A 12,966-nucleotide genomic window follows, 5' to 3' on the forward strand; every position below is an offset into this window, starting at 1 on the left:
AAATATCAAGAAGCATTTAAATAAATACATAAATTTTATATATATACATACATATATATATACATATATATATACTGGGCTTGACATTAACTTTTTTGCTCACTGGCCACTGTGGCTAGTGGTTTTCCAAAGTTACTAGCTGCTCAGCATTTTCACTGGCCACAATTTTGACATCGACATCAGGAGGAAGAACTGCCATATAGATTTTTTTTTTTTTTTTAATATTCTCTCATAATTTGGCAGCAGGTATATTAGGCTGCTGTCACTTTAAGACCTGACTCACGGATCCATTATACTGTTACATGTGCGTTTTCTTTCTCAACTCTCCTTAAAAATTAGAACAAAGAAAAAATATGAAATGAGTGATTAAAATAGTTTTTTTATCCTATATATCCTATAATTGAAAAAAAAAAAATACATATAATTTTAAACCTTTTAAGAACAAATACATAAATATCAAGAAGAATTTATACATAAATTATATATATATATATATATATATATAAACACCGATCTAGCTTATCTGTGAAAGGTATATGCTATTTTAAGTAACTTTTATTTATAACGAGAAAAGGGACTTTTATTTTGTAGCGTCGTAGCGGACTTTTACTTTGAAGGGGCGTGAAGGGCAGGGCGCTGACTTGCTGACTTCCGCTTGGCTGAAGACAGCAGCAGCAGCGGCGGCGGTGGTGCTGAGATCAGGGCGGATTCACCGAGTCTGTAGAAACATGGACAGTCAAGGCAGGAAAGTGGTGGTGTGCGACAACGGGACCGGGGTGAGTTTGAGAGCGGACCTCATACTGCTCGGTCCGGTCTGAATGAAGTGTTATTTCGCGCTTGTGTGTGTTTTAATGACGGCTTGCAGGAAAAAAAGATGCAGCGGAACAGGAAGTGAACTGATGGCACCTTATTTTACACTGTGATTATCTGTGATTTACACTCGACCTGTAATGTAGAAAACACTCTGAACAGATGCACAGCAATCATAGATCGCGATAGATTATAAATGGCTATTCATGTGGAAGTTTTGTTGGAGCTGTGTATATGTATTGACATGATTGACATTTACACATATTTTGATTTAGATTTTAATGGGTTCGCAGTGTGAGCATGCATTATTGATGAAATTACATGTTTATGCACATTTATATCAATGATGCATGTGTGTTTGTGTCTATAAAAAGAAAGCTAAAGATGATCTCAAACTCACTTCCGAGTTTGTAATCTCACATCTGGCCGAGAGAGGAAGTGACATACGAGACAAGCCATAGAAACACATTCCATTATCATTCTCTCGCTGTCTGATAACAAATGATAATACTATGATAGTCAAATGATACAACAGGTTACTTCAAATTATGTTATGGTACATATCCTACAATACCATAGTATTATATGTCGAGAAAAATGTGATACCACCATAGTAAATGTCCAGAACAACATATTTTCATGATATTACAATCTTACATGTTCATATTCTGCGGTAAAAGTTCACAAAACATGCCATTACTGTAGTTCATGTCCAAAAACATGATATTATTACAATAGTATTTGTACAAAACATAAACATTACCCTCGGAAAAAAAGGAGGAAAACTCGATAATGTGCTATTTTCTCAGCTGGACTTTAGGTGAAACGCTTCGTTTTGTTGTTTGTCATGAAGTGTGCTTTGAATTTCTTTCTTTCGTTCAGTATGATTATTAATATTTAGAATTATAACGTAAAATTAAACTTATTTTTTAAAGTTTTAGTATTTTTATGTCCATTTTTATTACTTGTTGTGGTGTTTTATTTATCATTATTTGTTTTAGTTCAGTTTTAGTTTAATAGTTTTCTGTTATTTCTTCCCCCGCCCCCCGTTTTTCATTCTGATGGTCATATTTTTAATGATGTAACTCTCTGTCTGTCTGTCTTTCAGTTTGTGAAGTGTGGATATGCCGGCTCTAATTTCCCAGAGCACATCTTTCCGGCTCTGGTTGGGAGACCGATCATTCGCTCCACGGCCAAAGTGGGAAACATCGAGATCAAGGTAAATATTCCTCACTAAACTGCACCCCAAATCTTTCCCTACACTGACACCATGACTATGGCTCTGTTCCAATCACTCAATAAGCTGCTTTGCTGTATACACCCTACATAGGCATCTGTCTCTGAAAATGATTATATACAGTGGCTTCTCCTACTGCAATAACTTCCATTTTTCTGAGTGATATTTAGCATCAGTTTATCAGGAATATCACTGGACAGAAACAGTGCTTTATTCGCAAATGTTTTATGCGATGTTCCAATTTTGCGCGTAACTTTGGATGGAAACATAGCTATTGTCTATAGGTCAGTCTACATGTCAAGTGCACACTTATGATGCTTTTAAGTGCTGCCTATGTAGGTCGCTCACTAGATTTTAAATCAGAGGTTGGAAATTGACATTCTATGGATTTCAAAGAAACACTGTGGTCTTATTTTGTAAAGGACGTAAACAGCAACTTGTGTAACTTCCGGCTTGAGTTGAACTTCCTGCTGAGTCTTTTTCACTATGTCTGGAGCCCACATGAGCTGTGAGAGGGGTTTATGGGTTTCTCTGATTGTATTAGAAGTATTAGAAGTTGATATATGTCTTAGTTTTTTTTTTTGTTTTGTTTTTTTCAACTTAGCTCATTAATTTTTATATGTCTCAGCTTAATCATGTAGGGGTTTCAATGGTTTTGAAAATGATTTTTTCTAAAAAAAAAAAAAAAAAGGACACACTAAAAGTACTAAAAGCTATTTTAATTTGATCCATCTAACAAAAAAAAGTCTTCAAGTTAAGTAAAGTCTTCAAATTAACAAGTGATTTTTTTTTTTTTACTATTATGAAAAATCTGGTTCCTAAATTCCTGAATTCTCTACCCTCTTTTAATATTAAACATAAATGTTCTTAGCCAAATAAGACAGCATGTCATGTAGTTCAGTTGACATTTTCATAATGTAATGTGTGTGTTCAATTTTGGTTTCGTTTTTACTCTGTTCCTGTTTGTCTGAGTTCCTTGTTAGTTTCCCTGGCTGTTAAAGGGGTCCTTGTTTATGATTTCACTTTTTTAACTTTAGTTAGTGTGTAATGTTGCTGTTTGAACATAAACAACATCTGCAAAGTTACGATGCTCAAAGTTCAATGCAAAGGGAGATATTTTCTTTTAAATATCTCAATTCAACACTGAATTTGCACTAAAGATTAACATGACGACACATGCTAGTCGATGAGTTGAATCAGCTCCACAGCAACTACATAAATTTATCCACTAACCGTTCAGAAACGTTCAGATTCATTCTAAAAGTTGTAACTTCTTCCTGAGTCTCTCCATCAGTGTCCGACTCCGGTTTGAACAATGTAAGGCTGAACACCGTTACTGACAATCCTCATTTTGGCTGCGTGAGATTCTCCAGCTTTGTTGTTGTTGAGCAACCGAAGCACGAGCTGTTAAAGCTCCGCCCTCTTCTGGAAAGCGTCTGGGAGCAGCAGCTCATTTGCATTTAAAGGGACACACAAAAACGGCATGTTTTTGCTCAAACCCAAATTAGGCAAATTTGACAAGCTATAATAAATATTCTTTGGGGTATTTTGAGCTGAAACTTCACAAATACATTCTGGGGACACCAGAGACTTAGATTACATCTTGTGAAAAGGGGCATAATAGGACCCCTTTAATTGGTTTCCACACACCTGTTTCTGTTCACCTTGATTATGTTCCCTGTGTATTTAAACCTTGAATTCTTTCTGTTCAGTGTCCAATGATCTCCTATGATCTCCTGAGTATTCCGTATGGATAAATAAAAATCTGTTTTTGTTATTAACCTCCTTCGTCGTGCACTTCACTACCGCCAGCCCTGACAGATATATTAACACAATAAATTGAACAAAGAATAAAATATTTTTTTAAACATGAACAAAAATCTTCATCTGATGGTCTTCATCTGACAAAAAAAAAAAAAAAAAAAATTGAGGTTACAACAGATTAGGCACTAGTAAATAACAACTGATTGACAAGACAACAAATTAATAGAACTAACTTATTTTAACTAATATTAATTTTATGCATTTAAAGAATGCTTATAGAATTATTTAAAAATATAAGAAATGAATCATGGTTATTATAGTTACCTAAAACTGAATCTAAAACCATAAAACATAATATATATATATATATAAATAGTTGCCAAGGCTTGATGTACTAAAATAACTATAAAAATGTAAATAAAAATGAATTTAAAACTATATTGACAAAAAAAATATTAAAAATGACAAAAACAACAAAATTACTTAAATTAACTAAAATTAAAATATAAAAATAAAAACTGAATTAAAACATTAATAAAAAAAATGTAATAGTATCTCAATGATACTAAAATAACACTGCAATGAATGCCCCGAGTATAAAGATTTCCTTTATTTTTATGAATTTCTGAATTTTTTAACATAAAGCGGACTTTTGTATGTAAGGCATGTTTGGGCTCTTATGTGAAGAATGAGTGTGATCAGAACGCTGATCCTGCATCAGTTTTTACTCTCCTGTTCTCTCTATATTGTCTTTGTGTCCTCTGTTCCAGTAGGACTGTAGAAGGATGGTGAGTGTTTGTATGGCTGTGATTTTGAGCTGTAGTGATTCTCTCTCCAAACCCTCTCAGTACATGCAGAGCTGGTAGCAGTGTGATCAAAACTAACAATAAATCTTGTCCTCTCACTAACCCTGATGAAATGATCTTGCTTGTATGTGAGCAATGTTTGACATTACCCAGAATGCACTGGACTGTACTGAATGGCATGAGTGTGCTGTGTCTAAAAATGGTTTATGTTCATAGAAAACCTGGAGATATCATAGAATAAAGGATTTTTTTATAATAATATGTATTTATGTTTAAATAAAATATAATGGATTCAGTGTTGTTTTAGTATTATTTATATACTAATTGCAGTAGTGTTAATTTTTATATTCAGTGTTCAGTTTAATTTTTTTGTTATTTTGTCGTGCTTTTATCATTTCTATTAGTTTTTTGTGTTTTATATTTATATTTCCGTTTATTCACTTTTAATGACTGTATTGCAGTGCTTTTTTTCTGTCAGAAGGGATTCATTAGTCAACTCGTGAGTGTATTTCATAAAATATAGTGATGGAATGAAATCGCTTGAGTTTATTTTTCCATCTAACACTTAATGTCTCTTTCAACATGGACAGCTTCCGTTCAGCTCGAAATGAAAGATAACATGACATTGAGTCTACTGACCTTTGACCTCTCCTCTGTGACCCGTAGGACCTAATGGTTGGTGATGAGGCGAGCGAGCTGCGCTCCATGCTGGAGGTGAACTATCCGATGGAGAACGGGATCGTGAGGAACTGGGACGATATGAAGCACCTGTGGGACTACACCTTCGGCCCCGAGAAGCTCAACATCGACTCGCGAAACTGCAAGATCCTGCTCACGGAGCCGCCCATGAACCCCACCAAGAACCGAGAGAAGATTATCGAGGTTTGAGCGTCTGTTTGCTGTATTATACCTCTGATTAACCTCAGTGAGGTTTGTGTGATATTTGACCCTCTTTTCTTCCTGTAGGTGATGTTTGAGACCTATCAGTTCTCAGGGGTTTATATCGCCATCCAGGCCGTGCTCACGCTTTACGCTCAAGGTACAGAGCCTGACAATGTGGTTTAACTAGAGGCGAGAACTGATGATTGATTATGAAACATTTATTTCTTTAGAATAACATGCACTGATGAAATGTGCATTATAGGGTCAGAAAAAGACTGTAAGGAAGTTAATGGAGCCATTTTTTTTATTTTTTATTTCATGTTGATCCTAATGGTTAGAATCAAAAAATAATAAAAAATGTAATACATATAAAAAAATATATAATATATAAAAAATATAATATATAAAAACAATAAAATAATAAATAATAATAAACAGTAAATATTAAATATAATATATAAATATTAAAAATATATAATAAATATTAAATGTATAATATATAAAAAATAATTAAATAAAGTAATAAATATCAAATATAATATATAAATATATAAAAATTATATAAATATTAAAAATATAATTTATAAAAATAATATAAATAAATATATAATAAATAGTTAAAAAATTAATAAATATAAATACATTTAATATATATATATATATATATATATATTAATATATATGATATATTAATATAATATTAAATATATAATATTAAATATATAATATATAAAAAAATAAAAGATACAATAAAAAGTAATGATTATAATAAATATTAAACACTATAAATATAATTTAAATATTTTAAAATAATATTTTTAAATATAAATAAAAAATATTACATATATAATATATAATTTAAAATATTATAAAAAATAACATTTCACCAACTCAACTTTTCACCCTGTTCATATTTGTGAATGAATGTTCTCTGCAGGTCTGCTGACGGGTGTAGTGGTGGACTCTGGTGACGGTGTCACTCATATTTGTCCTGTGTACGAAGGCTTTTCTCTTCCTCATCTCACGCGCCGCCTGGACATCGCTGGAAGAGACATCACGCGCTACCTCATCAAGGTGCGGCACCGTAGATACTCTCTCTCTGTCGCCTGTTTTCCTCAGTCTGAATCAGTCCAGTCCTAATGTAATGTTTATACATCTAGTGTAAATATTACCATATCAGCGAGAAGCTTGTGAGTTCTGTCAGAGAAAGCGAACTAGTAAGCTCAACATGTCAGTCTAGTGTGTGCAATCACCATGTTTGTCTTTTTAACATGTCAAATATGAATTATTTTTTTCTCACATTTCTAACTTTACTTAAAGATGAAGTGTGCCTTTTTTCTGTATTAAAACACGTTCTTCTATCAGTCAACCAGTGTTATTTTAGTATTATTAGTATACAATTATACTTTTTTTAAAGAAGATTTTAATATAATATTAATATTTTATCTTATTTCTACTTTATTTTCATTAACAAAAATGCAGTTTTTTACTGTTTTTAATGGTTTAATAGACAAATGTCCAGACTGAATCTTAACTGTGTCTCTCCAGCTGTTGTTGTTGAGGGGTTATGCCTTCAACCACTCAGCCGACTTCGAGACGGTGAGGATGATGAAGGAGAAGCTGTGTTACGTGGGTTATAACATCGAGCAGGAGCAGAAGCTTGCGTTGGAAACCACCGTGCTGGTGGAGTCTTACACGGTGGGTTTGGCCTGATGGAGGGACGTTGAATGTTTAAATCCATAAGCTCTGTTCCATAATCTAGCAAGCATTTTAAAATGTCATAAACCATCCGAATGGTAGACTGGAACCCTAATGCCGTCTTCTGAGATACCTTGACTGTAGTTCTAGACAGCAGTCTTGTCATTGCCACTAGAGGGCAGCAGCGTGTTGAGTGAATTCCACTCTTTTAAAACAGTTTCACTCTCATCCATGTTAAAGTAGGAGAATTCACACTAGTTTCTCACTGGGTTTGTAGCTGCCGGACGGTAGAGTGATTAAAGTGGGCGGCGAGCGGTTCGAGGCTCCTGAAGCTCTGTTCCAGCCTCACCTCATTAACGTGGAGGGAGTGGGTGTGGCAGAACTGCTTTTCAACACCATCCAGGCAGCCGACATCGATACCAGGTCAGTTCAGATATACATATTTCATATTCAATATTGTATATAGGATATTATATAATATAATATAAAATAATATGTATTACATGTTATATCTGTGTCAAATACGATCATATGTGTATCAATTTTTTGTCTCTGGCTGCGTTTTACAAACACATCATGTAATATATTTAAAAAAATAGAAAATAGATTAAAAAATTTAAATAAGTTTTAAAGCAATACACAAAATATATAATATATCATTTTATATTTGTAATATTTAATGTTAATAATATTTTATAATTATAATATTGTCATTGTTAGGTCATATTAAATGTTACAATGTATTATATATGATATAATATAACGTATTATGTATTACATATTATTTCTTTATCTGTTATATATATATATATATATATATATATATATGTATTGTCAAATATTATCTTATTTTTATACATTTTTTTTGTAAAATAAATTGTTAGTATTGTTTAGTGTTTTAAATAAGTTTTAAAATACTAAACAAAATATACAGTTCTATAATATTACATTTTTATAATTGTAATTAATATTTAGTAACGTTAATTTATAATTATGATATTGTCATTGTTAGGTCATATTATTATATCTTTGAATGATATCTTTATCTGTTACAAGGTTTTATATATGATTTAATATAACATTATGTATTACATATTATAATATTTATCTGTTATATATATTTATATTGTCAAATATTATCATATTTTTATAATTTTTTTTTTTTTTTTTTGTCTCAGGCTGCGTTTTACCAACACATCATATAATATGTTTGAAAAAATAGATGATAAATTAAATAAGTTAATTTTTTATTAAATAATATAAAAAAATAATAATAATTTTTTAATTATAAATTTTTTAATTTTAGGTATTATATATTTATATATGATATAATATATACTTTTTTGTCTCAGGCTGCATTTTACCAACAAATCATGTAATATCATTGAAAAAACAGATAATTAAAGAAGTTACTTTTTATTAAATAATAATAATTAATCTTTTTTTATCATTTAAAAATTAATAATTTTCTATTAAATACATTTTAAAATACTAAACAAAATATAATTCTATAATATTATATTTTTATAATTGTAATAATATTTAATAATGTTAATATTTTATAATTATATATCATTTTTTGAGTACATACATATACACACTCATATTTGTCTCTGTCTTTATTTCAGGGCTGAGTTTTACAAACACATCGTTTTGTCGGGCGGTTCTACGATGTATCCAGGTCTGCCATCTCGTCTGGAGCGTGAGCTCAAGCAGCTTTACCTGGAAAGAGTGCTGAAGGGAGACGTCGACAAGCTTTCGGTACGAAAAACACATCTTTAACAACAACTAACATGTAATGCAGACTTGCTCCATTGGACAGTGTCTAGAATGCACTGCAGGCATCCTAAAAACCTTCTTTGTCCACAATGTTCTGACCACTAGCAATTTGCAATTTCTTCTGCTGTATTTGAGATTATCAATGGACTATGATGTCAGAAATTAACTTCCTTTTTTAAGGGGAACTCCCCCTGAATTTTGAACATTTTTACTTTATTTTTGTAACTTTTTTTTTTTTTTCCCTAACCATGAGAAAGGTCACAGATGCACTAAACCAATAACAACAGAGTATAATCGCATGTCAAATATTAGTCATAATAAAATGAATGAATCACTACCGGCGCATTTTTGCCTCTGTGTTATAAATATCTAGATCAATTTCTAACCCTTTTGAATTTTGTTAGTAATGATTTCACACGTATAGCCTACATCATTGCTGTTTTACTGAATCTGCCTTCTTTTCTCTTTCTGTAGAAGTTTAAGATCCGCATTGAGGATCCTCCACGCCGTAAACACATGGTGTTTTTGGGAGGAGCGGTGCTAGCTGACATCATGAAGGACAAAGACAACTTCTGGATGACCAGAGAGGAGTACCAAGAGAAGGGCATGCGTGTTCTGGAGAAGCTAGGCGTCACCGTTAGATAAATCACACACATTTACACAAAACATCACACACTTGCACTCACACTCCCAGTCACAGGGTGGCATTTTGGCAGCGTAAACACAGAGGTTTCCGGCAGTTTTTGAGGATATACTTGAGAGCAACGATTAAATACTTGAACTTCCTTTGCAATCCAAAAAAGTGCTCAATGTTTGTAAGACATTCCAAATGTAATAGTTCATATCACTGCTGCGCAACACGAGACGAAAATTGAATGAAATCGAGTTATTTGCTCATGAAACGACCCGTTTATGCTGCCAAAATGAATCCTCAAATGTATTACCATATCATGGCCTTCTGTTTGTTTTGAGTCCTGTCTGTCTCATGAATTCACATTGACCCTACTGAAGAGAAATATCCCTCTAAAAAGAGTAAGAAACAGGAGGATGTTGTGCAAGTAGAGGAACAAAACAATAAAAAGATGTATTTTTAAGAAGTTTTGTAATAAGGATAAAAATCCAACCAATTTGCTAATAAAAATAATGAAGAATATAATAATTGTGGCCGATGGTATCAAACACAGACGTTCTTCTGAAAGCAGATTGCTTTTGCTGAAACGTCTACTTTCTATCTTACTGTCTCTGTCTTTAATCTCAGTGTTTGTGCACTCCATTATTGGCTGTGCGCTTCACCTCATGCCCTGAAAATAGCGAGAGGGAAAATGCAGTAGTGACCGGGACCAACTTCCCCAAATAACATTTAACAGAACATTTGAAGAGCGTTCTTTTGTCATATATCATCTCTGAGGACGCTTTAAATGCAGCGTTAGTCTGCCTTATTTTAGTAATGAAAATCGGCATTTGGAAGCCTTTAAATATAGACTCTCTGTTCATGTCATTCCACTTGCGGTTCCAGGATCAGTTCTTCCTTTCAGTCTAAAGGACCTTCATAAACAATAGTATCAATTTCAGACTCCATTTGAAAGGGAAGTGATAATGTTCTGACGCATGTTTAGCATACAGTTATAGCTGCAATCTAGAACCTCATTTGCACATTTGGCTGGGTGAATCTCATGAAACGTGTCTGGGTCACATTTCACTCCAAAATCTAAATAAAGAAATAAAAAGTTATAGTTTCCTAAAAGGAATTTTTTAAAAGGAACTTTTTTTGCATTATGCCATTATTTTCATGACAATTAAGCACCCCCCCCCCCCCCCCCCCCCCCCCAAAAAAAAAATCATTACCATAATGCAAAAAAAAAATCTAATTTTATTACTATAATGCAAAACACTAAACATTTTCATTACCGAAATGCAAAAAAATGTGTTTTCATTACCGCAATGCAATTTTAGAGTTTTTTTTTTTTTTTTTGCATTGCGCCATTTTCATGACAGTTAAGCACCCCCTCTCCAAAATTCTCATTACCGTAATGCTAAAAATATATATCATTACCATAATGCAAAAAACTAAACATTTTCATTACTGAAATGCAAAAAAAATGTGTTGTCATTAACGTAATGCAATTTTAGGGAGACTTTTTTGCATTGCACCATTATTTTCATGACAATTAAGCATGTCAAAATAAAATTATGTTTCGATGCAAAAAAAAATTGACTCTAAAAGAGGATAATCACATGTAACTGTGATTGCTTTTCTTTTTGATTCTGGGAGTTTTGTGAGATTCACACATGGAGAATTGGCTGTAAAACAACGAGAGCAGCTGCAGCAGTGCATTTAGTCGCAGCTCATGCATGTATCACACATGTGCGGCTTCAGTCAGCGTGTCGCTCATTCTATTGCAATAACCCTGCATCCTTTTCATCAACTCACTTATTTAGTGTTTTAACAAGTCTCAATCGTGTTTCGCTCCCCAGAGGAAATTCACGGTTGTTCATATTCTTTTTGTTTTTTCTTATCATTTTGTGTTTTTGCCTTCATGTTGTTGTTTTTTGTTTTGTTTTTTTGTTTTCTGTTGGTTGTCGGGTCGTTTTCATGTCTTAGCGGCATGTAATAGTCTGGGAACGAAGGGTCTCGCTGATGCCCGATGGGAGATTATGGGTCAGATGCTTCATTCCCAGACCGAAGGCAGCCATGATGTAACGGTTTACTGCCTGTTTGTAATATGAACGACATAATAATGATGGTATTGGTAATGATGATAATAATTTTAGTGTTTGTACTCGTGACAGCTGTTTGGAAGCTGGATCAGTGATGTTTCTGTGTTTGGCTTCGGGTTTGTACACATTCAGACTCTTCACACATGGAACAAACTATGTGACGACTCCACTGATTTCACTGACACGCATTCTTCCAGTGCCAAGTTTGGGTATTGTAGTCATTTTGTTTGTTTGTTTTCTGCTTTTTTGTTTTTGTTTTGTTTTGTTTGTAGCGTACTGCCAGACCACTGATTTAAAATAAAGAAAATTGATTTATAACTACATGGTTAAAGTGAGTCTTTTAAGCAGACTGAAACCAGTGCTGTTTTGTGAGTGAGTGAGTGAGTGAGTTCCTCTCAGTTCATTTCTTAAAGTGGTGATTTATAGAACCAGTCTTAGACACACATGCTCATTATTTAATTCATACTTTTATTCATATTTTAGGTACACGCACATATATATATATATATATATATATATATATATATATATATATATATATATATATATATATATATATATATATATATATAAAATGCTGTTAAATCGATTAATCACGATTAATCGCATCTAACATAAAAGTTTGTAAATATATAATACATATATGTGTGTGCGTGTGCATATATATACTGTGTATATATATATAGTATATATATATATTGTGTGTGTGTGTGTGTATATATGTATATGTGTGTATATATATATATATATATACACACACATATTAAGTGTTGTCAAATCGATTAATCATGATTAATCGCATCTAACATAAGTTTGTAAATATATAATACGTGTGTGTGTGTGCATATATACGTGTGTGTGTGTGTGTATACATATATATATATATATATATATATATACACATATATTAAGTGCTGTCAAATCGATTAATCACGATTAATCGCATCTATGATAAAAATGTATCATATCTATTTATATATATGCGCATACACACTTATATATGTGTATGTATATTTATATATATATATATATATATATATATATATATATGTGTGCATGCGCACATGTGTATATATATGTGTGTGTATATGTGTGTATATATATATATATATATATATATATATATATATATATATATATATATATATATACACACACACACATATATATACACATGTGCGCATGCACACATATATATATATATATAAGTATATATAATAATTAATAACTGATAATATATGGTCAGCCGGTCAATATCACTTTTTGCAATAA

The 12,966-nt window shown here is 32.1% G+C and overlaps 1 protein-coding gene across 1 annotated transcript; it reads left to right on the forward strand.

Annotated features, from left to right (window-relative positions):
* The first annotated feature begins 606 nt into the window (after nt 1-606).
* Nucleotides 607-12,012, forward strand: actr2a (actin related protein 2a). Its single transcript, XM_051890568.1, has 9 exons — nt 607-776; nt 1,919-2,029; nt 5,284-5,499; nt 5,584-5,656; nt 6,437-6,573; nt 7,048-7,197; nt 7,475-7,620; nt 8,826-8,958; nt 9,451-12,012. The coding sequence occupies exons 1-9, from the start codon at nt 729-731 to the stop codon at nt 9,619-9,621; spliced, it is 1,185 nt and encodes a 394-aa protein (XP_051746528.1). The 5' UTR covers nt 607-728; the 3' UTR covers nt 9,622-12,012.
* The last annotated feature ends 954 nt before the right edge of the window (nt 12,013-12,966 follow it).

The sequence above is a fragment of the Ctenopharyngodon idella genome, chromosome 1 (assembly GCF_019924925.1).
Source record: "Ctenopharyngodon idella isolate HZGC_01 chromosome 1, HZGC01, whole genome shotgun sequence".
Classification (NCBI taxonomy): Eukaryota; Metazoa; Chordata; class Actinopteri; order Cypriniformes; family Xenocyprididae; genus Ctenopharyngodon; species Ctenopharyngodon idella.